At 40.1% G+C, this 26,529-nt stretch overlaps 1 protein-coding gene across 3 annotated transcripts in view; it reads right to left on the bottom strand.

Annotated features, from left to right (window-relative positions):
* The window catches only part of nrg1 (neuregulin 1), a 199,922-nt gene that overhangs the window by 37,784 nt on the left and 135,609 nt on the right, over positions 1 to 26,529 (bottom strand). For all 3 annotated transcript variants that reach the window (XM_069925812.1, XM_069925813.1, XM_069925811.1), the window contains one exon: positions 7,188 to 7,308. In XM_069925812.1, the coding sequence (XP_069781913.1) occupies positions 7,188 to 7,308 (121 nt within the window). The remainder of the gene's footprint in view (positions 1 to 7,187; positions 7,309 to 26,529) is intronic.

The following is a 26,529-nucleotide window of genomic DNA, read 5'->3' as shown; positions in this document are numbered from 1 at the left end:
GGGTAACATACAGGTTGTAGCTTAACTTTCAAATATTCTTGTTACCACTCCATGTTTTTTTTAAAGAATTCTTAACTGATATCATGGGATAAAATTGGAGGCTTTGATCCCTGTGTAGAGAGAATTTAAGAAGGAGCATGAGAGGCAGAGATTGGGAATATAAAGCTGGGCCTAATGAGGGGGAAGGATGTGTGCATGTACAGTCCTCACCAACCAGCCTACAGACCCCACCAACTGGTCTACAGTGCCCACCAACTGGTCTACAGTGCCCACCTACTGGACTACAGTCCCCACAAACCAGTCTACGGTCCCCACCAACCAAACTACAGACCCCACCAACCAGACTACAGACCCCACCAACCAGATTACAGTCCCCAAAAACCAGTCTACTGTCCCCACCAACCAGATTACGGTCCCCTCCAACTGGACACAGTCCCCACCAACCAGACTACAGTCCCAACCAACTGGACTACGGTCCCCACCAACCTGACACAGTCCCCACCAACCAGACAGAGTCCCCGCCAACTGCATTACAGTCCCCACCAACCAGACTACAGTCTCAACCAACCGGACTACGGTCTCCACCAACCTGACACAGTCCCCACCAACCAGACAGAATCCCTGCCAACTGCATTACAGTCCCCACCAACCAGACTACAGTCTCAACCAACCGGACTACAGTCTCCACCAACCTGACACAGTCCTCACCAACCAGACAGAGTCCCCGCCAACTGCATTACAGTCCCCACCAACCAGACTACAGTCCCAACCAACCGGACTACGGTCCCCTCCAACCTGACACAGTCCCCACCAACCAGACAGAGTCCCCACCAACTGCATTACAGTCCCCACCAACCGGATACAGTCCCCACCAACTGGACTACAGTTTCCACCAACTGGTCTATGGTCCCCACCAACCTGACTACATCCCCTTAAACTGAATTACAGTCCCTGTTCTCACCACCAGCTCAACCACAGTGCCCACCAACTGGACTACATTCTCACCTTATTTTCTTCTTATACTAAATTCCAGCATTTTCAGGCTCTTGAGCCTCTATGTCTATGTATGTGAGTTCATGCCACTTCACTAAAACCATAAACATAAATGTATGAGTATGTGTGTGCATGGCTGTATATGTGTGTGAGAAAATCTGTGGTGTGTGTGTGTGTGTGTGTGTGTGTGTGTGTGTGTGTGTGTGTGTGTGTGTGTGTGTGTGTGTGTGTGTCTGTGAGTGATTTGTATATGTGCATGTAAATTGTGTGTGTGTTGTAATGATAGTGATCATATTTGCATGGCCACTAACAAGGGCTTGATAATAGTTACTGTTTGATTAGACTTGGCTTCCAGCAGGGGGATGACAGAGAGCAAGATATGTTAGATCTGTAATGGAGGCTTGCAGCCTCATGGCATGCCTCATGTTGTTTATATCAACTTTAAAGTAAAGAATATTTTCGTTCATCCATGTGTTGTCTAAGAATTCACACATATGGATACAAGCTTGTGTCAAAAGTGGGATGAAGGAAATACTTTAAAAGGTAAAATCTAAAGTCAGTGAAGAGAAGCTAGCACAGTGAAAAATGGAAGGATTACATCCACCAGCGAAACTTTTGTTGGCAGGTAATGTGGCAGAAAATTAGAACAGATTTAAACAGTGTTTTGGATTGTATTTAGTGGCAGTCGGAGTTGACGAGAAAAGTGGTGAAGTGAAAGTGTCAATTTTCTTACATGTCATGGGTGATGAAGCCCTGGAGGTGTATAATAACTTCATATTTGCTGCTGAAGGAGACAAAGTGAAGCCAGAAAAAAAATAATGGAACAGTTTGAGGCATACTGCATACCTAAACATGACGTGATGTTTGAGAGGCATAGAGAAAATGGAAGAAAATATTGATCAGTATGTGACTGAATTGAGAAACAGAAGCAAAATATGTGAATTTGGTGAACTGACCAACTTGCTGATAAAAGACAGACTTGTGTATGATATTCCAAATAATAGTCTAAGGGAAAGACTACTAAGAGAGCAAAATCTAGACCAGGAAAAAGTCATAGCAGACAAAAGAGCTGTTCAGTGAAACTAGCTGCAATGTGGATGCAGTGAGCAAGAACAGACATAAACCATTTAACAAAAAGTGGGCCAAAGTGGAAAGAGAGGCATGGCCAGCAAACAAAAATGAAAGGGACAATTGAAAGCCATATCGTCGATACGATACACACCTACCAAAAAAAGTGTCCAGCATATTGTAAAGCATACTATATGTGCAACAAAAGCAACCTTTATGCCCGTTGCTGTAGGAACCAAGTGCAACAAAGCAAGGTTCATGCAGTAGATGAAAGGGAGATAAAGGAATTTTATGTAGATGTTGTGACTGAAAACAAGAAAGAAAACAGAGACTGGATGTTAAGATTAAAAGTGAATGACATATACATTTCAGTTAAATTGTATACTGGAGCACAAATTAAATTAATATAAGAGACTGATTATAAGAAGATTAGATGCATACCAAAGATGTATGGATCAAAATTGAAGGTGTCAGGATATTCAATTACCGATATACCAGTGCAAGGAGAATGCAAGGTCAAAGTGAAATACAAGGACAAAGAGCATATGCTAGTATGCATTGTGGTACTAAAGGATATACAGGCAATACTAGGTTTAACAGTCTGTGAGAAAGTGAACCTGGTAAAGAGAGTCCTCGTTGTGGAAAGTGAAGGAGAGACAGTCTATGATGAACTCATGAAAGAGTACAATGACCTATTTCAGGGTCTAGGCTGCCTTCCAGGAGAACACACGATCAGAGTGGATAAACGAATGCCACTGATAATACATCCATGCAGAAAAGTTCCATTTGCACTTCAAAAGCAACTAAAAGCAGAGTTGGACAAGATGGAAAGTCTGAACGTTATTCAGAGAATTAATGAGCCAATGGAGTGGGAAAGTTCACTCGTCATTGTGGACAAAAAGAATTGAGAGCTTAGAATTTGCTTGGATCCAAGAGATTTAAACAGAGCAATAATGAGAGAACATTACGACACATGAAAAAAAATCATGTCACAGTTTGCAAATGCAAAGTTTTTCAGCAAGTTAGATGCATCATCAGGATTTTGGCAGTTAAAATTGGATGAAGCAAGTTCAAGACTGTGCACGTTCAATAGTCCATTTGGCAGATACAGATTCCTAAGTTTACAATTCAGAATTGCCTCAGCTCCTGAGTATATAACCATAACCATATAACCATTCACAAAACTATCCATATGGTCTATGAGCACCTGGATGGAGTTGATACCTCAATGGATGACATCATAATATGAGGAACCACGAAAATGAAGCATGATGAGAGACTAAGGAAAGTGCTGGAAACAACAAGGAAAGCAAACCTGAAGCTGAATAGAGAGAAATGTCAGCTCGGGGTGAGAGAACTAACATTTGTAGAAGATATTATCGGCAGTGAGGGCATCAAGTCAGATCCCAGAAAGGTGTCAGTCATTAGGAACATGCCAAGGCCACAATGCAAAAAGGATATACAGAGGTTTAATGGAATAATCAACTATATGGGTAAATTCATATCCAACCTCTCAGAAAAGATGGCTTCATTGAGAAGACTAACAGAAAAGAACATTTAATAGGAGTGGAATCATGAACATGAAAAGTCATGGAGGGAACTAAAGACACTGCTCACAGAGGAACCAATTCTGAAGTTTTACAACCCAGCGAGACCCATCAAGATTTCATCAGATGCATCACATAGTGGGCTCAGTGCAGTTCTTTTGCAAAAACTATGATGACTGGCGACCCATTGCATATGCATCACACTCAATGACAGGCGTGGAGATGTGATACGCTCACATTAAAAAGGAACTGCTCAGCATCACATACGCCTGTGAAAGATTTCATCAGTTTGTGTCAGGACAAGCAATCAGTGTAGAGACTGACCATAAGCCCTTGATTGCATTGCTCCAAAAGCCATTAAATGAATGTCCACTTAGAATACAAAGAATGATGATTAGGCTGCAATGTTATACACTGAATGTGGCTTCCACTCCAGGTAAGTTAATGCACATAGCAGTCACATTGTCTAGAGCTGTTGATATGAGAGAGCTCATAAACACCAAAATGCATGAAGTTGTGAACGCCTTCGTGGACATGATCACAATGGCGCTGTCCATATCAGATGAAAAAAATGGAGCTCATAAAGTCAGAGACAAACAAAGATGAAACACTGAGACAACTGAGAAAAAACATGTTGGATGGATGGCCCAAAATGAAGCAGGACTACTCACCTGACATTTCAGAGTACTGGAACTGCAGGGAGGAACTATCAGTGGTTGAAGACATCATCTACAAAGTAAGTAAAATCCTTATCCCAAATAGTCTGAGAAAAGAGATGCTAAAAAGGATCCATGGAGGACATATCAGAATCAAAAAGTGCAAGAAGAGAATATGAGAGGTGATGTACTGGCCAAGAATCAACAATGATATAACAAATGAAGTGTCAAACTGTAAAATATGCCAGAAATATCAATCAAGCAATCCTGCAGAACCACTAAAGCCAAACCCAACACCATACAGACCTTACCAGAAGGTAGGTCCTGACCTATTCGAATGTCAAGGGAAGGATTATCTTGTAGTTAGAGACTATTGCTCCCTGTATCCAGAGGTGTGTAAACTGAACACCACCACTGCAGATGATGTAGTAACAGGTATGAAAGTCATGGTGTGACAAGCGAAGTCTTCACAGACAATGGACCCCAGTTTTGCAATTCAAAGTTTTGACATTTTGCCAAAGAGTACAACTTTGGACACACCACATCAAGCCCTCATTTTCCACAGTCCAATAGTCTAGTGAAAAATCAGTACAGAGAGTGAAACAACTGATGTACAAGACAAAAGACAGTGGAACAGACTTCTACCAGAGCATCCTAGTATACCGCACAATGCTGCTCTAGTGTGGTATGTCACCAGCACAACTCCTTATGGGACGTAGGCTAAGATCAAACCTACCCATTTGGAGAACCTCCTAAAAACAAAAGAGGGGGAGAAGGTGAGGAAATTCAAAGAACAACAGAAAGAAAAGCAAACATATTACTTTGTCATAGGAACAAAAAAACTACCAGAACTCTACACTGGTGACCAAGTAAGACTAAAAGACAAAACAAACTTATGGACTCAGAAGGGAACTGCCCTTAGTGAAGTCCAGCCAAGATAATACACCATGCAGACAGATGAATGCTGTTCTGTGAAGAAATCGTTGAGACCTTCAAATGGAACCTTCAAGTAGATGGAAAGACTGTTGAACAACCTGAATACACAGCTGAGAAGACATTGTCTGAAGCAACAACTCAGATTCAAGGACAATCAATTAAGAGATCGTCAAAACACGTGAATCCTCCTAAGAGACTCATTGAACAAATTTAAAGACTCCTGTTATAGAATGAAGTAGTGCTATCTTATTTGCTCTTCAAGTTTTAGTTTATGTAAATGTCAATACACAAAACAAGTTTAAAAAATGTTAACAATGTTGATAATAATGAAAATGCATGTTCCTAGTGTTAAAGTTAAAATTGCAGAGTTATACAAAGAAAACATGTTAGTTAAAAGTAAGCTACTTTTGTTTTAAGAAAGGGAGATGTAATGATAGTGATCATGTTTGCATGGCCACTAGCAAGGCCTTGATTATAGTTACGGTTTGATTAGACTTGGCTACCAGCAGGGGGTTGACAGAGAGCAAGAGACACAGTATGTTAGATCTGTAATGGAGGCTTACAGCCTTGTGGCATGCCTCATGTGCTGTTTATATCAACTTTAAAGTAACCTTTTCCTCTTCCATGTGTTGCCTAAGAACTCACACATACGAATACAAGATGAAACATTGTGTGTGTGGGTGTGTGTGTGTGAGTGAATTGTGTGTGCATGAATTGTGCATGTTTGTGTGTGAAATGTGCATGTGTGAATTGTGTGTGTATGTGAGCGAATTGTGTGTTTATTGTGTGTGTATGAATTGTGCATGTTTGTGATTGAAATGTGCGTGTGTGAATTGTGTGTGTATGCGAGTGAATTGTGTGCATGCAAATTTTGCATGTCTGTAAACTCTGTAAATTGTGAATTTGAATTTTTTGTATGTGAATTGTGGGCACCTTCATGTGTGTAAATTGCATGTGTGTGTGCAAATTGTGTATGTGTGTGTGTGAGAGAGAGAGAAAGAGAGAGAGAAGGGAGTCTTGCACATTGCACAAGAATCAGCTTTTATTGTTCTGAGGGTGAGAGGAGAGCGATTATAAAACAAAATTGAAAATATTGTGTAAAATCAAACTACTCAAATCAGTTTCATCAGTTACTTTTTTGGTAAAACAAGCTTTCCACTATGATGTCAGGTCATTACATTTCCATTGGAAGTGTTCCAATACTTTGTGAGTAGTTCTCTTGAAGTACATATTGAGCCCATTAAGTGGGGATTTAAGGGTAGAGTGGTCATGTTATGATATTCTGTTCAACCATTGATTAATCTAAATAAAGTTTAAAAAAAAACCATTGATTAATCCATCAGTTTCTTAGATCCTAAATATAAAAGGCCAAGACCTGTTTTTAAAGGATTTTAAAGGAAATGGGTGAATATTTCCAATTAAAATCAGTTTATTTAATTTAGAGTTAAAATATAGTGTTAAAAGAAACAAATTTGAGATGTAATTACTGCAATTACAGTTCTATAAATAATTTAATCTTGAATGATTCAAATGGAGGTTCAATAAGCTTGAAAATGATGGGATGTTTCTGAGAGAGTATGGACCCAGTGGCTATGAACAGTTTGAGATAACATGTGTGCTAATGAAAGCTTAAAGGAATGTGTAATTTTATGCAAAAGAGTACCAATGGTTTCCACCAGTATGAGATTTCCCTCAGGCCACATTCGTATTTGATGCAGACTAATTAATCGAGATAGATTGCGTGAGTGCCAATAATTCTGTAATTATTGAATCTCATGACCACAGGGATGGCAGAAGGTGAATTAAATGGATCTTTGGTCCTGCCATTCCAATGCTCCGTACATTCTGTTGACTGGGGTATAGGATCTATAAAACGACAATTTAAGAGAGATCACTTGCCCAGCATGGCGAGGAACATAGCAGGAAGCTATAAAACACCCAAATGAAACAATTTTGTGGACTTGAAGTAAAGTTTGGATTCACTTACTGACAGGAGAGCTTATTAATACCATTGATCACGAAACACTGTCCTCCATTCACACAGTAGTGCCGATTACTCTCGTTGCATGGCCTTGCGTGGCCTGACCAAGGTGTGGGTGACGTGGTAGCTGCAGATGAGAAGAAGAACGATATTAAAGAAGGGCCTTGTCATTATCTTATTGACAGTGCAGACCATTAAATGTGAAGCTTGTGCTTTGTTTGTGTCTCCTGCATATTTGTAACAAATGGTTTCTTAGGATGTTGAAATTAGAACATGGAACATTACAGCAGAGAACAGGCCCTTCAGCCCACAACATTTTTCATCATCTTACACCCATAAGCCTTACATCCATGTGCCTATACAAGAGTCTTTCGAATGTCTCTATTGTACCATCCTCCACCACCACCCTGGACAACACATTCCAGGCACCACCTCTTTCTGTGTAAAATTAACCTTCCTCCAACATCTCCTCTAAATGTTCTTCCAAACGGGCTGCAGGCTGCTGGAAACTGGCTCATGGGAACCAATATCAGAACCGGGAAAGGGCTCCTGGGAAAAAAAATCTGCACACACCAGGGTTGAAGTAAAAACACAACGCTGGAGAAACGCAGCAGGTCAAATAGTGCCCTTTATATAGCAAAGATAAAGATACATAACTAATTGTTTTGGGCTTGAGCCCTTCATCAAAATAGGGCTCCCAAAGGGCCTTGGACACTGAAGGCTTACTGATCATTTCGGGTTGTCAATGGATTAAACAGGAGTCTGCGATGTTGTCAAGACTGTGGAGTGCTGGAGCGAATCCACAGAAATTCAATGCCTCCAAGGGGACTTGCTTTGGTTTCTCTTACTCTTATTGCTAGGGGTGCTGGACATTGCTCAGGGCATCTCTATGTATGTCTTATGGCAGACAAAAGTCGAAGACTATCACGTATATTACATTTTTATGTTACAAATAAAGGAAAGTTAAAAAGGAACCTGAAACGGAGTTAGGTTGGTGTTGGGAGAATGAAGTGAATCTGTAACATAACCTTCAATCCCCAGCATTCCACACCCTTTGTGCCCTCCCTAACTGAGCATCTCCCTTAGACTGGTGCATTTCTCCAACTCTGGTCTCTGATACATTCCCATTTCCGTTACTCTATCTGATGATGATGTTTTCAGCCTGTTTGTCCCAAGCTTTGGAGTTTACCCCCTGTGCATCTTCACCTCACCCCCTTATTATGCATTCTTCAAAAGAAAATCTCATTCATCGTTTTGATCATTGATTTAAATATTTTATCTGTCTGTAGAAAGAGTTTTGAAAAATCGACCAATCTTTTCCTCCCACTGATTGCGCTCGGTGCTTCAGACACAGCATCTGCACTTTTCTGTGTGTCTCCCTTATTGAAATACTTCTTCTTTTAGTGGGTGTGAAGGGCCTCGGGGTGTTTTATGTATTTTACACACAGGCTTTTCATTTGAGGCAACATATCCCATGAGAAAGGAACAGTGGTAATGAGTTCAGTGCACTTATCACCTCAATGGGTAATCTGAACTCAAACTTGACCCTGACACTTGATGCTATCTGAACTGTTGAGGTCTTGCATCAGGGAAGAAATATCACTTTACCCAGATCAGCGGTGACATGGTTCAAATCTCACCATTCCGACATGAATTATAAAGCCAATTTTGCAATAGGAAATAGCAGAATGAGTTTAGTGGAACATTTTGTACTCCATCCATATAATTCATTATCAATTTCAATTAACAACATATAGATTCCACCCAACAGGGTGCATTGAGTTCTGATTCCTTAAATTTGCAATTGCTACTGCATTACGTTCCACACCCCAAGAAGTAAAATGTGTCAACAGTTACAATGGTTCAAGAAACAAATGGAGCCCTAAACTCACTTGACTAATTAAAGCAGTGTTAGTATCTGATATCACATGCAAAATGGCACCATGGACCATCATTATTATTTCCATTGGAATGAAATCCCATTGGAAATCTGGCAAACATTTTGATACAAAGATCAAAACAAATCTAATTTGTTTATTGTTGTTTGCATATTTTACATTCAAATGCAAGCTTCCTGTTAATTTTACAGTCGAACAGTGATTTTTCAATAGAACATATAACCAAATTGGGGTCCCTTATATTTACTTCACTTGGTGCAGTTTCTCTTAATTTGAAATGCAAAACTTATTCAAAACAAAATATCATCTACGAACCAGACAATCCACATCAGATAGTAATTTTTTATGGGTCTCCTGCATTTTTCTGATTCATTTACATGGAGTTTCCAGTAATTCCTAATTCCCATTCATTGCTATTTTTAACAGAAGGAAAACATTTGATTCAAATCCTTCCCTGTTGTTCTCTCTTCTCTTAACTCTGTCTCTGAGCTTGAAAATTTTATTTTTATCTCTCCCTTTATCCTTTTCCAAGAAAGATCATCAACTGAAACATTAACTCTGATTCTCTTTTTACATATATTGTCTGGACTGCTCCTCACATTTTCCACCCTTATTTTGATATTTCCAATATCTAAATTAGTTTGCTTATATTTAGAGAGAATGATTTCACATCAACTTAAATTTAAAATAATTATTTTTAACTACTGGCAACATTCAAGAGCTAAACAGGGAGATACCTCATCTGCAGGCAGGTAGAAGAACCCTCAAATTTTCTAATACATTTAAATCATAAAATAGATGACCAATTTCAATCATCTTAGAACTGGACCATGACCCTCTCCCTCTGTCTCTTTTTAATACCCTGTAATCCCTTTGCTTCAGTGCTGGAACTTAAGTTTTTTTTCTAATTGAACAGCAACCTTAGCTGGAGCATTGTTTTAAGTTGCAGAATATTCTCGTAAACCACTGCAGTCTCCAAGTGAGGACTTCAAAGCCCATATAAAGCATGGGTGAAAGGAACACATAGACAGACAAACACACAGACAGACACAAACATATACATGCACACACATACAAAAGCATGGGTTAGCAATATAGTGAAGTCACTAATGTAAAATATCTGTAAGGATTTGACCTCAAAACCTTTGAAAGGAGTATGGTCTGGCCCCAAAATATATCAGTGCTCTGCTACAGAAAGAGACTGTTATTTTATGACTTTGACTTTCATAGGTAATGCTGTATCTTGACTATTGCAATTCCATCTTAGGAAACCTTCACTTAAAGTTATTGAAAGTTATGTGCCATGAGGAATAAAACCTTCAAACTCCACATTGAAACACAAAATAAATTCCCATACTATACACATTTTCAAAATTTTCTAACAAGTTTCCTGCTCATGACCAGACTCTGCTGCTCAAAGCAAAAAACAGTAATTTATCCCCCCTCAGCATCAGAACAAGTAAGCCATAGGATTCCCCATCAGAGCTCATCCACACAGACAGAGCATCTTCAATATTTCAGTAATATTAAACATGACGTTGCCAGTGAGGATCCACACCATCTCCTCACATTTGCCTTACCTGAGAAGGTGCGCATTTTAAAAACATTAAGATCAGAAGACAGCTTATACTTTGTAAGTTTGCGAGACTTTGCCCTAAATTTGCTGCAGTCAGTTCAAGTTAGAATCTGCTTCTGTGGTTCGCAAAGCAATATCAGGACTACTGCCTTTTTTTGTTGCATTAAGTAGATTTCTTTGGCCACGTCATCGCTCTGTCAATTATCTCACATTGGCACAGACTGGCAGATGAGACGTCATCTCTCACTGACCCCAGCGCCAATGCCAGACTGATGCAGTGGAGCTTGCTGAGAAAAAAAATGCACATTTGCCTTCAAAAAATCTCAGGCATGAAACACCTAAGCTGCATCAAAATCTCCTTCCTTTACTCCAGAAGGAACAAGAATTTAAAGAATGGAAACCACCTAGTTTCTAACCTGGTCATAGTTTTAACGTAGTCGTAACCCTTCTAACCTGGTCATAACCCTTCTAACCTAGACATAAAGCTTCTAACCTAATCATAACCAATTCTGTTGTCAAACCAAATGGAAGACTCTTTTGAGTCTAAGAGAATGCAAAGTGAAAATGCTCACATAAATTAATCCATTTTGCACCATATTCATATCAAATTGTTATCCAATCTCCCTACCCCCCCCCCGCCCAAAGATACTCTATATTTACTCACTAGAGTTGCAGTCTATTGGCATAATCCCACAGCAGCTACTTCTGATTTGTTGCTCAACTCACTCATCTGGAATCCCTGTGTCATCTCAGATAACGGAAATGTAATGAGTTCTCAGGTATATTGCTTAAACAATAGAACAGACCAGAAGCTCCATCAATTTATCAGCATCCTGCGCAAAACTGGACTAGATGTAAAATGATCCTTAAAACAAGTCAGCATATTTCTACCCTTCATAAAGAAGTCTGCCAGAGAAAGATAAAATGATTGGGAAGGAGACAATAAACATACTGGATACTCAACCTCCCAATTTTTATTGTAAACATAGAATCCACAGCAGGGACCATTGTGTTAAAACTGTTACATGTTGAAATAATATCATGAATGCTGTAAATTCTAATTTAAGATTGAAACCAAGCCACAGTTCCATTAATAACCAGTACAGCTGTATGTCAATTTCAGCATATAGATTTCAGAATGGAGGCAAAGTTCCTTCAAAACTATATCGATAAAACCATGGCCGTACATCTACTCTGGGCATGCATCACATTCTGCCTCAGGCAGCACAGTTAGCATAGCAGTTAGTGCAATGCTGTTACAGTGCCAGCCATGGGTTTTGAATCTGGTGCTGTATGTTTGGAGTTTGTTTGTTCTCCCCATGTCAGCATGGGTTTTACCCAGGAGCTCTGGTGTCGTCCCGCAGTTCAAAACACACCTGGGGTTGTCGGCCAATTGGGTGTAATTGGGCAGCATGGGCTCGTGAGCTGAAAGGGCCTGTGAACGTGCTGTATGTCTAAATTTAAAATGTCATAATTATGCTGCAAATAATAAGCTTATGAGGCTGTATCATAATCAAGATTGCATATTATTAACATCCGATGTCAATACTATTCTTATTGCCCTTGGTTGCATAATCCTTTTGACCAGAAAAGGGTGATAAATAAATTAAGTTAAATAGCAAAGGAGTTCTTATTTTAAGGTAATGCATATTCATAAATCTATTCTACAAGTTACTAATGCAAAGCTATACTATCTCCTGCAGAGGAGAGTATAACCATCACCACCTTACAAATCAACATTACTTTTGGATCAGCTTTGTCCATCAACGCCCTGGACTCACCCGTGACCAGAACGTCAACTGACACAGCTGCAACATCAGGAGTGAGGATGGGTATCTAGCAGCAGTTGACTCATCTACTGATATCCCATTAATGCAATGGAATAACCTCTCTGAAATAATGCAGCTCCCAATAGAAGTCATCCAGAATGAAAAGAAGCAAGTTTAGTTGGCACACTGTTTGCTGGGCAAAACACTCTCTCTCTCTCTGCACTATCACTTACCCTAACCACAGTTTGAACAGTCCAAAAGAATGTTCTGTGATTACTCACTGATATGGTTTGGACAGAACCTCCCAAATGAATGATTTCTGTCATCAAGCAGGTCATGGTCATCAAGTGCATCAGAAAGAAACCAAATCCAAGCTTCCCACCAAGCCATACATCATAATGATTTCTGGAATTCTTTACCCAGCAAATCATGGTCTCAAGAAAATAGACAATAAATAATCCTTACCTAATCTTTCCGCACAAAGGGGAGATTGATCAGAACTATACATCCATAAAGCTCTGGATACTGGGAAAAATGAAGCAATTAATATTGAAATGGATAGACTTTTATTACTGAATACCTTGGCTTGTGGGGAGAAGTCTGGGGAGTAGGAGATAACAAGGATGTATTTTTCAAAGAGCCTGTATGGTTGAGACAGTTTGACTGGTCTTCTATCTAATTAACTTCTATAAAGGAACAAGGAAATAGGTCAAAGGCAAATCGATTGGCTGTAAATGAATTGACCTATGGAGAAGGATCCTGACCTGATCGTATCATACTGCTGTCTCATTCTACAGTTTTTCTTAGCCAGCTTATCTCAGATGCTCAACAAAACCAGAGCAAAGAGAAGCAGGAGGAGCTTGCATAGCCACTCAAGCTTGCACTACTCTTGAACTCAGTCCTGTGCCTCATCCTCCCATTCCACAATATCCATTAGACCTAAACGTCACCACACTGAACCTCAAGTCTGCTCAATGTTTTAGCATCCATATCCTCTGGGTCAAGCATTCCACAATTTATAATCCTGAGTAAACCAACATGGCCATCATAAGTTATTGGCCCATTTCCTGAGACAGCATCTCCAGTTCTAGAAAATTCAATCAGAGAAAATTTGTCTCTCAGCATCTATACTGCCAATCCCTTTCAGAATCCAGGATGTCTCATTGAGCTTATAATTGATTCAAACATTAATCTTATCATTTGGATGCAATATCACTATTTGGAAAGAATAATATGGTCTTGAGTATTGTTTCACCCTATGTGACCATTTCATTTCTGTACCTTGTCATCATCCCATTATATTTGGAATAGAAAGGGCTCCACATAATTCATGACAAGAGGGAGGTGGGACCTGGTCCAAAGAGCTTGAGGAATACTAATTCAGCAAAGTGAATCCGTGCCAAACAAAACTGCTTATATACAACTGGTGGAGTCAGCACTGATGCATGAAGAAGAAAAGACCTTGTCCATCAGTTAGAATAGCAAATGGCTGGCAATGAGAGAGGTTGAAATCTGCTGACATTGCATAAGCTTCACCTTTGAGCTCTCAATGCTCGATTAAATTACTGCTGTACCTCGCCGTCAGCCTGCTTATTACACTGGACTGCTTTTTATGCTGAATCATGCCAACAGAGGGAAAGTGAATTAATAATAGAAACATGTAAAGTGCTCGGCAGAACGTGAAGGTGGGTTGTCTTCTGACATAATGGCTTCAAATCTGCAGAAAACAAGTTGGCAATGATTTTACAACTAAAAGTTTGAAACATTTTTCAATCAGTGGTATCAATGAAAATATCTCATGTCCCCAAGTACAGAGACTTTTAATTCTCAGCTTCCATGGCTTTAATCACAGACTATTTTTTTTTAAATTCAAAATAAAACTGTAGGTTTAAGAACAGTTTCTTTCCAACAGCTATCAGGATCTTGAAGCTCTAATCATGGACTGCTCCAACACCACAAAGAATTGTCTGCACTATTGCAACATCACTTCTTTTGCAGGAGGGTAACTGTGAATATTTATTATCCATCTCTTTTATTTATTGTCTATTTTAATTCAATTCAGTGTAGTTATTTTAAACAAAGTACTTGTTCGGCTGTAGCAATCAGGAATTTCAGTACCTATGTACAGTACAATGCACTATGTATATGACAGAAAACTCATCATCATTCTCATTATCATATGCCTGCATTGGAATTAAGCAGGCCATCCAAAAATAAGTACATACACTTTCTGGAATTAAGTAGGTCTCAACATCATGTTGATTTCTTGTCTCCGGAGGATTACATGCAATTGTTTACAAATCCAGGCCGAAGACACTCACTCTATTCTTCCGCATTGTTCACTAACCTTCCATTTAGAACTTGAAAAGATGATTGTTTGAATAAATCTATTTATAGTGACAAGCTATAAATGCGTGTAATTTTTTTTCTTATGTTTTCAGTTTTGGGTGTTAGATATTTATTGTGGGATATGTCCTTTAGTCCTGATCTTCTCCTGTTAACCACATGGCAGAAACTACATACAACCAGCACAAAACAATAATTAAGAAAAAATTAAGACTCAAACTATAAAATATTGTGATATACAAGGGTTTGCATACCTAAATATAAAACACCTAAGATATATTGTGTCCCATTTATAAAGCAGAATTGATCTCTAAATATATTTGGCAAACCTTCTAGCGTTTAGATAGCATTTTTGATGTTCTTTTCAGAATATTCCAACATGCTTTTCAACCAGTGAAAGATAGGGGATGTGTGTTTGTGACAGAAGAAACAGGACAACCAATGTTGTTTAGGGGAACTAGAACATTAGACTTTAGGTTATCGGTAGATGGTTTGATCGTTGAGGAGGGGCTGTTGCAGGGGCAAACGTGAGGGAGAAAACTGAGAAAAACTGTCAGAACAAAAGTAAGTATGGGATTAATTAGGATAACAATCCATACAGTAGTATCAAAACTTAGTTGTTTTAAGATTGCTCAACAATGATCAACTTGGTCTAATTTCCCTCCATAATGTTCCAATGAAGAATGTCATCTCCTGTAAAATTGATGAAGGGATCATATCAGACACACCAGGTTTAATAACTCCTGGAAATGTTTGGAGGTTATCACATTTCTCTCCAGGTAAAATTAATGTAGACACAATAATTAAGGCGGTTGAATTTCTCATTTCCCAGAACAAAAAAGAAAATAATAATTAATATTGCTTTTAAAATCATCATCTTTATTCTGAATATTTCATTCAGCTCGAAGTATATTTCTGATTTAGCATTATTACTGTAACATAAGATAGTATTTGCTGATTGAATTATCTTGAACCTTGAAGGCAGCTTTCGATGCAAAGAGACTTGCTGGCATTCTGAGGGTCAATAGCCAACTTGAACCTTCAAAGCAATGCAAGTCTCATTTGCAGCAGGGCCGGGACCAAACAATAATTGTGAAATGACAAGCACTTCAATACTAAAGCCCATTGATGCAGTTGGATATTTCAGCACCAAGGACAACTCTTGTCTTTTCTTTCGGGCTTCTCGCTCGCTTACAACTCCGTGGGGTTTCCCTTCACTGTTAAATCAACCGATGGCGGGACGTCATTTCAAAAGACCAAGCAGCTCGCTGCCGACTGCTGGTTGTCGCGGAATATCAGCACTGCGAGTCAGAAGCACTGACGCATTGCACAAAACACTCGGAACAGCGTGAAAGGACATTGGCGCGACCAGGCAGTAACAGTCGCTGCTCAGAAACTGCAGGGAGATGGTCCGAGGCAATCTGTGGCGCACAGGAGGAGGTGTCGAAGTGGGGATGGAAGGGGGGAGTTTCCAACCTACTATGGCGGTATGAAGCCATAGTCCAGTTGCATTGAATATTGGTCCGGTGGAGAGAACGAATGCTCCAAGGAAAGATGGCCAGGCAGACATAAAAAGAACTTCAAAGCAGTTAGCCAGATTTGTGTTTGTAAGTGCTACTGTTCGCATCCAACAGGGAAAAAAAAATCTTTGTAGGATGAACAGATGGCAGGGCTTAATTAGAAGTTCAGGATCATTAAATTTATACAATCCTTTTTTTTTTAAACCGTGTGCTTTTATTTTACTTCACTGATTTAATTCCAGACGAATTTCAAAAGGAGCCAATTGGCCGTTGAAACCGTGAGCCAAGCAGGGTGTGTCACACACACACACACTCACACACACACTCACACTCATACACAGACACACACACACACACTCACACACACACACGCACACTCACACACAGACACAATCACACACACTCACACACACACACTCACACTCAGACACAATCACACACACACTCACAGACACACACACACACACACACACACACACATACACACATACACTCACACACACACCCACACACTCACACTTACTCACTCACTCACACACACACACACACGCACACACACATGCACATGCACTCACACACGCTCACACAATCACACTCTCACATACTCACACACACACACTCACACACACTCACTCACTCACACCCACACACACTCACTCACTCACACCCACACACACTCACACACACACACACACACACATGCACATGCACTCACACACGCTCACACACATACACACACTCACTCACTCACACCCACACACACTCACACACACACTCACACGCACACACACACTCACTCACTCACTCACACACACGCACACACACATGCACACACACACACTCTCACATACTCACACACACACTAACACACACACACATACACACACTCACACTCACTCACACCCACACACTCACACTCACTCACTCACACACACACTCACTCACTCACACACACACACCCACACACTCACACACACATGCACACACACGCACTCACACGCGGACACACACACGCGGACACTCACACCCACACAGACATACTCACACACTCACACGCACTCACATGCACACACGCACACCACACACTCACACACTCTCACACACCCTCACACACACACACTCACACGCACTCACAGACACACGCACTCACACGCACGCACGCACACACACTCACACACTCACACACCCTCACACACACACACACACACACACCTGTGCCTGTGCAGGCATGGAACAGCGCACTGGGGAGTAGGAGGGACAACCTCTCCACAAGAATCACCATCACCATCTTCATACAGGCTAGGTTTGCCTGTATTGATAATCAGTGAGGAGGAGGAGAAGTTTTTAATTTGTGCTGATTGTGGTCTTCCAATAAAGAAGTCAAGGATCCAGTTGCTGAGGTGGGTGCAAATGACCAGAATTAGTATTTTCTTGACTGGCACTCAGAGAATAATGTTGTTGAAGGCTGAGCTGTACTCCATGCAGAGCAGCCATATGTATGAATTCCTGTGTTCAAGGTGATCCAGAGCTGAGTGGCGTGTCAGCGATATTGCATCTGCTGTGGAGCGATTGTGATGATGGGCGAATTGCAGTGGGTCCAGATCTTTACTTGGGTACGTGTGAATTTTGGCCAGGACCAGCATTTGAAAGCATTTCATCACAGTAGAAGTTAGTGCTACTGGGCAGTAGTGGAAGTCCTGTTATTTGACTCTGTAGCACACACATTCTTGTTCCAAGAATAGGGCATAACTGGCATCCATAAGAACCTGTTATTATGATGTGGATGAAGGGATGCCTATTGATCAGGGTGGCAGGGGCAACCGAGAAACACAAGGATTGCAGATGCTTGAATCTTGAGCAAACAATGAGCTGTGGAAGGATCTCAATGGCATTCATGGGTGGAAGTGGCTAGTCAACATTTATGGTCGGAATCCTTTATCGAGACCTTTTTAATCATATGATCAGGAACAAACTGCCCAGTTCTTTGAATGGCAATGAGGCATCTTTTATTGTGAGGAGTAGAATATTGGGACTCAATTACTTTGAAAGTTATCTAACAATACAACACAGTTTCAGACAATATTTTGCATTCAAATCTACAGCTGGGGCTTGACCAGAGAACCTCCAGATGAGTGAAAGAATCCAGTCCTCTGAGCTACCACTGCTTCCTTGAAACCGAATACAGGGAAATGTTGAACAGGTTAGGACTTTATTCCCTGGGGTGTAGAAGAATGTGGGAATATTTGAGAGAGGTGCACAAAATTAGGATGGATATTGAGAGACGAAATGCAAGTTGGCTTTTTCCATTGAGGTTAGCCGAGATATAAACCAGAGGACATGGGTAAAGGGCAAAATGGGAAAAGTTTAAAGGGAACATTAAGGGGAACTTGTTCAAGCAGAGAGTGGTGGGAGTATGGGGTTACCTTCCAGCTGAATTGAGCGGCATCAATTGTGACATTTAAGAAAAATAAATTGAACTGGTACATGGATGGGGAGAGGTATGAGGGCGATGGTCTGGGTAATAGTTCAGCACAGACTAGAAGGGTGAAAGGGTCTATGGTCTTGCTGCTCACAGTTAATTCTTCAATTCTATAATTTACTGTGGTTGTTTCCAAAGAGCTAAATCTTTTCAGCAACCACTTCTAAAGAGGTCTGCTGGTTAGATCCATATCTACTTCTTGATTGAAGTCTTCTCTATTTCAAAATAACTCTTATTTCTGGTATTTGGTCAGAATAGGCCAACCCAGCAGAGGATAATGAGACTGACACAATGCCAAAAGATCATTCAAGCACATCACACTCTATGATATAGTTATTCACAATCTCATACTTAATACGAGCCAGAGTATTCATCTTTAGGCCAGTTTGTGCTCACTTCCTTTTCAATATCACTTATTTCACATGACTTTGAAATTAACAACACATAATTGAACTTCAGCGCTGCTTGTCCTCTCTGCCTTGCTCTGAACAATAATAAACAAAACTGCAGATGTTGGACATCTTTTAAAAAAAGAAAATGCCAGAAACATTCAGCAGGTCAGGGTGCATCTGTGGACAGCATTAGATCCCAAAACATTAACTCATTCTCTTCCCTATCTTGCTGTTTCCAGCATTCTCTATTTTTATTCATTTGAAGGATGTTTAACATTACTTGTCAGGTTCAGGTGTGCAACGTCCCATTTACAAGATCCATTTTGGGCCTACATACCAATTTAGTGTTCTAGGGTTTGCCTTGTTCTTCCAAAGTTGAGAATAAGAAATCCTTCTTATGGTGATTGAACAATGGGTCAAAATATCCAGGACAGATACACCTTAGGGCATTGACATTGCATAACCAATATATTATATTGCCTAGAATATTTTATCAAAGATTGCCCATTATCTGGGTGGAATTTCATCTTCAGTTGAGAGTATGACAAGCTAAAGACATTGACAATGACATAATGATTGTCATTTGTTCTGTTTCACGCCACAGCTTCTCTGAAGCAGCATTTTTATTCATGAATTAAGTCACATTGGAGATATGTGTAGAGGCTGGGTACGTTGCTATTGAAATTCAGGGTCTGGTACAAAGAAAATTGTTTGCCCCAGTTCAAATGCAATATTTATGGATCGTCTGCAGTAGCACTTCAGCCTGAAGTGCGGATGGAGCCAGCCTGAACCAAATCTATATAAATCACATTGTTAGAGTTAATCTACAAGGTGCCATGCATACTGAGGGACGAAAGCGGTGGAAGAGGCAAATTTTGTCAATAGCTCCAAGCCTGTGATCTCTTTGAAATGAGAGTTGTGACTATTAAATTATCTTATAATACTTCTTTTCCTTTTATTTCCTTGGTTAGTGCTGACAGTCAGTGGCATATTTGATCCTTTCTATCTTTTCCCCAGACACACACACACACACACACACACACACACACACACACACACACACACACACACACACACACACACACACACACACACACACACACACACACACACACACAGTGCAAATGGTTGAAAGGCTGACCAGATTGTTTAATTCTATAATCAGTGGAAGCCGAGCCCTCTCCACTTGTTCTCTCCACTACAGTCTTCAGCCAAGTCGAGTTGGTACCTGGAGAAGTGTCATGAACATTATCTGGTGTTTAGCTCAATGTTCTGTAGAAAGTACACTGTGAGGAAAAATTCTCTTCTTCTCACAAGGTCACTTATCATTGAAAATAACATGTTTTTCTCTTCGTGGCATTGAAGGAGATCATTTGGCCATTGGGTCTATGCTGGTTTTTAGTGCATTCCTCCTATCTCAGTGTTTTCTTTGTATCCAGTCTAATTTTTACATCAAGGACAATTTACAACAACTAATTAACTTCCCAAACCACAAGTGCTTGGGATTCATGTGGGAAGAAAACTGGAGCTGGGGGAATCTCATATGTTTATAGGAGATAATACCTCCGGATACAATCGAACCAGGGCATGATTTTACCTGTCTCCCTCCTGGATCCTCTTTCCCTAGATATGCCTGGTGGAGGATATCCCACTCATAAGGTTCAATGTCACTTCCTGTGAATGGAAATTTAGTATTGAAATAACTGCAAGTGATTGGCTGCTATATTTAATACTGCTGGGCAGGCAAAAGAAGTGGGTTAATATGCTGCAGTAGGATAATATACAGATTCTCAGTGGGATGGTCCACAGATCATCCGGCTGGCAGTGCAGCATCAGAGTGAGGAAGGTCATCGCTGTTTCATCTACTAACAGCTTTGCACCTCCCAACCCCCCATCCACTCCTGACAAACTACAAATGATCTTGAGAAGGAATTAGCTTCCAGATTTCTGAATGTACTATTATATTACAGGTTGGATGAGTTAACATTGACTTTCCAAGGCTGTTTTTGGATTAAAGTAAATGGCAATCAATAGATGGGGAATGGAAAACACATCTATGAAAAGCAACAAGGCTAAGTCGTGACACTGCAGTTATCTTCCTGTGGTAAGAAGAGATGGGGTGGTAGTAGTGGGGGGAGGAGGGGAGTTTGTGAAATGGAGATTGGTCACAGATCTGTCTGGATGACTTGACAATGAAGATGGTGATGGTGATTCTTGTGGAGAGGAGCTATCACTCCTCAACATTAGTGACAATGAAATAAAATAAGAACATAAAAAACTAGGAGCAAGAATAAGATCCACTAGGGATCTTCATTGCCAAATCCTGCACATTAACATGCTCAATCACCTAGTCCATTAATCCCCTTGAAGCTCAAAAAATGCTGCTGTTTGTTGGGGTAGAGTATTCCAAAATTACTCATCTTCATCCAGAAATGTTGAACCCATATCATAAGACTATACTGCTAGATCAAGATTTTCCACTCAGAAAAAAACAAACTGTCAAAACTCACATCATGAACATCCCTCAGAGAGAACTAACATCCCAGCAAATTGAAATTTGACCCATTTGATCAAATGAAGTACAGCTGGAGATCAGAGAATTTATGTATTGCATCTACAAAACTGAATATTCTGAAATGTTACAAAGAAAACAATTTTGTTGTCAAAGCAAAAATTCTCTAATTACGGTACTAAAATTCTTCAGGCTTGCAGACGTCCCTGTAAATCACCTCCTTTTTGAAGTCATAGCATGGAATCAGGCCTTTCAGTCCAACAAATCTATGCCATCTTTAAGCACCTATTTACATGAGTGCAATCACATCCTTGCTCTAATATGATGATCAGAGTTGTAATGAGAAAGGGTAACAAACAAATTCTCTACACAACCATTCTAGCCAATAATCAGTCAGTCAATAATTTGTATTCCTGTTTTATCTTGCCTGACCCTTCCTTTGTTCTTTAAACTGGATTGCGAGTTGAATAAGGAGGAAAAAGCAGGAAGCCGGGGATGCTGCGAGTGGATTTTAAGTACAATTAATAACTGTGGGCTCTGCTTAACTGCATTACTGTTTCCCTGCACCAAGCACTGAAAAATCAGTCTGAATGGAGTTAATGAAAACCAAGTGAAATGGACAGCAAAACAGGCAGGCACGATGTATGAATGGGCTACTTACTTAACATTGCATGTTTTGCTCTGAGTAACTCTACCCGGAGAGCTTCATATTGTAAAATTAATGGTGCACTGATGTGTTCAACAGCAGGCTGAGAGTGCAATGAAAAGAAAGAATAAAATAGAGACAAGGATTCCCTTGCTCCCACCAGCATAATAAAACCTTCATTAGTTTGAATGCTTTTGGAGCAATTTTCACATATGTATTGTCACATCATGGATATCCTGCAGGGCCTAGAGGAAATGGTTAGCTATTTCTATTACTAATTTTACATCAGTGTATAAAGAAATCCAGTAACAAAATGGGAGTGCTGTTATACATGAGAAAAAAAAATCCTATAGCCCAGAATAGAACCACAGAGCACTGAAAGCGGCCATTTGGCCTATTATGTCCATTCCAATCAAAAATAGTTCCAGTCCCTTTGCCCTATTTCCACAGCTCTACCAATGTCCAGTTCTCCTTCAATTCAGTTTTGAAGGATTACTAAATGTGGAGAATGCTTAATGTACTCTGTTGTGTACATTTCTGGCGACAAAACTATAGGAAGGATGTGATTGGTCTAGAGACGGTGCAGGATTGAAATATCTCAGTTACAAAGAGAGATTGGATAGGCTGACCTTTCTTTTCCCCCATGAGCATCAGGAGGCTGAAGAGGACCTGATGGAGGACTAGAAAATCGAGGAAGATGAATGTGTTCGAAATACTTTGTTAGACGAAACCAAAAGCAGATTTCATTGTGTCAGCCATGCAAATTGAGAAGGGAAAATTCAAGAAAAGCAAATCTCACAGATTCAACAGAACAATCAGATGAATATTAATTAGTTAGTACAGTGATAGCTTAGCTACATGGCTGCAGAAAAATAAATTTACAAGCACCAAAGACTATAAGGTTTGAAGCACTTACTGGTTCATTTGAAATCCTTGTGCATTAATTTGGTGGATGAGTTTTACCCTCAGTGAACTATTGAAAAAGCAGGGAGAGGAACTGTAGAGAAAGACATTGAACATTTGCACATATTTATCACATATTTTTTTGACACCTCAAATATTATGACATTTTGATATAAAATTTCACTGTTGGTGAACTTGTGAAAAATATTCTTGAGATATGGTAATAGGATATATAAAGTAAATAGTCATACTATTTTTCCCAGGCTAGGGAAATTTAAAACTGGAGGGCATAGATTTAAGGTGTAAGAAACAAGGTTTAAAAGGAACCAGAGGAGTACCTTCTTCAGACAGAGGATGGGAGCCTTGTGGAATGAGCTGCCAGAGAAGCATTCAGAAAAAAAAAATATACAGCTATGTGGAGAGAATAGAGGGTGAAAGCAGGCGAATAGAATTAGCAAGGACACATTTTGCCAAAGGTCTGTTTCCATGTTCTAGAACTCCAGAAGGAATTCTAGTACTGGTAATGGAGTCACCTACAGATCTGACTGGGCAGAGAGGGCCAAAAACACTTCCTTAGATCCAATGGATCTAATTGATGTTTCATGAGAATGAAGTCCCTGTAACACCTTCTTTTCATATTAGCTGATCCTTCGGTTTAGTCATCTAGCTTGCCAGTCCTGTAGCCTAACCACTGAGCTAATATATTCCAAGAAACTGATGCTGTATTGATTTAAACATTGATTGTTGAACGTTTTGTCTACATCATCTTTTCAGGAGGACATCCTATTGAAATAATTCTGAGGCTCCTTGACCAATAACTCACTGATGTCCAAATTCAACTGAATGTGCTTGGCCAGACCCAATAAAATTTTATCAGGTTCACCCACAGCTGAAATTAAACACCGAAGGCTGTGCCTATTTTCTTTACCTCAGGCTCTTGAGATTAAAATGAACATAGAATTGGTCTGATTTAAAGAATTTTTCAATACCATTGACTGCACTGTGAGGTTTATATGAGTCACGGAGCTCATTCCAAGCTTTACTTCAAATAGTTAATTGATAAATCAGGTCAGATTTTGAAGGTTAGAGTACAGAAAGTCATGCCTGCACATAGGGTCCTTTGAGGTCATAACTCAGAGTAGATGCTGGAGGAACTCAGCCAGTCTCGCAGCATCCAAAGGAGGTAATGTTACCGACGTTTTAGGCCTGATGGACCTCTTATGGATGCTGATAGATCGGCTGAGTTGCTGTAGCATTTACTGTGTGCTTTTACTACAGTCACATCATTTGCACACTTCCGTGTTTTACTCCTTTGTAAATCATATATATAAATATTTCTAACCCAGATTTTCTTCCTCCCTCTCTCTCTCTTCCTTCCCTCTCCACTTTCCCTCATCATCCTCTCACTTTCTTACAGCCAGAAGCATAAGCCATCTCTAAGCAATTTGAAGACCCAAAGCTGCTAATGCTGTCAGCCTTCTGTTTCAGGACCAAGGACATATTAGATAGTACGGCAGTCAGGGTGCGGAAAGCTGACACTTCCTTTCTCTTCTGAGGCCCAAGGCAACATCTTCTTTTCTGTGGAGATGCATGGGCACTGCAGATGCTGGACCTTGAAGCTAAACCCAATATGCTAGAGGAAGTCAATGGGTGACGCAGCATTAGTAGGTGAAAAAGAATGGTCGATTCTTCAAGCCAAAGTCCACTTGATCTGCTGAGTTCAACCAGCAGAATTTATTTGTTATCTTTTTTTCCCTCTCTCTCACATCTAACAGATTGAGGTTAGTCTGACTAGGAGATATGGAGGGGTGGGGGAGGGATTTGAGGCTGGGTTGATCCCATGCCAATATAATGCTCAGATTCCAGGAAGCATAATTCCCATTTCTGTTCATGCATTAAATATGGAAATAGTGTTAATTTAATTTTATTTGGAGATGCAACATATTAACAGACCCGGGCTGCCTAAAATTAATCTACTAACCCCATACTCGGGAGGAAACTGGAGAACCAGAAGGAAACTCACGTGGACATGGGGAGTATGTACAAACTCCTTATAGATGGTGCCAGATTCGAACCAAGGTTGCTGGCACTGCAATAGCATTGCCTTAACGGCGATACTAATCGTGTCACCCTTATATTCACTGTATCTTTTGCACTATTATATGCTGGGGTTTTTGCTTTGCATTTAACATCTCAAGTTCTACTCCGATAGCTCAGTAGTTAGAGCTTTAGTCTTGTAAACCAGGGGTCACAAGTTCGTTCCTCGCTGGGGCCTCATTTCTGTGAGGGACGACTCCCTGTCTTCCTTACTGTAGGCAAAGTTAAAGAAATTCTTAATGTAGTATTATGTGACAATAAAGGAACCTTCACCAGCAAAGTCAACAGTCAAGGTAAGTATTTTCCTCAGTTATTTAAGCTGAGGAGCTTAATTTTTCTAACAAAAAAAAACAAAATTTGTTGCAACTGCAGATTCCAGCATCTGTTGCCTCTTGTGTCTCATGCAAAGTTTGTAATTTATTTAGCACTTGCTTTTTCATGTTGCAGTGGAACTATTTTAAAATTTACAAGATTGCTTTATTTTCCAAAAAGTATTTCCATAGAAAATTACATACTCAGTTCAGGTGTAGTTACTGTCAACACATTCAATGCATTGAGGATTTTAAATCTATTATAGAAATATCACATAATTTTGGCCATCACACTGTGAGCTGGGGAGGTTTAGTGGGAGGGTTCTCTATGTGCTCTGCAGCTCATGATCTTGACCAAGGCACTACTTAGTTACAAACAGTTCTCTCTGCTGAAAAACCTGAGGGTTTAGAATGGGACATGGAGGCTATCACTGAGCTCCATTTTCCACCAGTATGCAATCAATGGAATGGACTTGCCAAATAGAGAAACATGAGGCTAAGACTGGAAGGGAACCAATTCAAGTCACTGTTAAGGTAACAAATCCAGTTAATGGAATTCTGCATTCGAGTTCAGGTGTAGGACCATGGACACGAAAAATGCTGGTCATTAGAACGGTTCATTTCCAGTTCTGTTTGCAGGGATTGAGACAATGAATACAAGCTGGGCTTGCCGAGGATGACCTTCAAAGCTGAGGCTCAGTGGTTGTTCTATTACAATGAAGCACATCCATAATGGATGAAGATTGTTACAGTCAGGTACAGAAGGACACACACACACACTTTAACCAAACACATCTCTATTTATTTTTCATCATCATCCCATCTCTTCAGTGTTCTCTATTACTCAGTCAATCAGCTAAGTATCCACAGCTGCCTGGAACTGCTGAGCACAGGCAGCT

The sequence above is a fragment of the Narcine bancroftii genome, chromosome 3 (genome assembly GCF_036971445.1).
Source record: "Narcine bancroftii isolate sNarBan1 chromosome 3, sNarBan1.hap1, whole genome shotgun sequence".
Classification (NCBI taxonomy): Eukaryota; Metazoa; Chordata; class Chondrichthyes; order Torpediniformes; family Narcinidae; genus Narcine; species Narcine bancroftii.
Note: the sequence above shows the minus strand (reverse complement) of the source record. Positions and strands in the feature narration are given on the sequence as shown.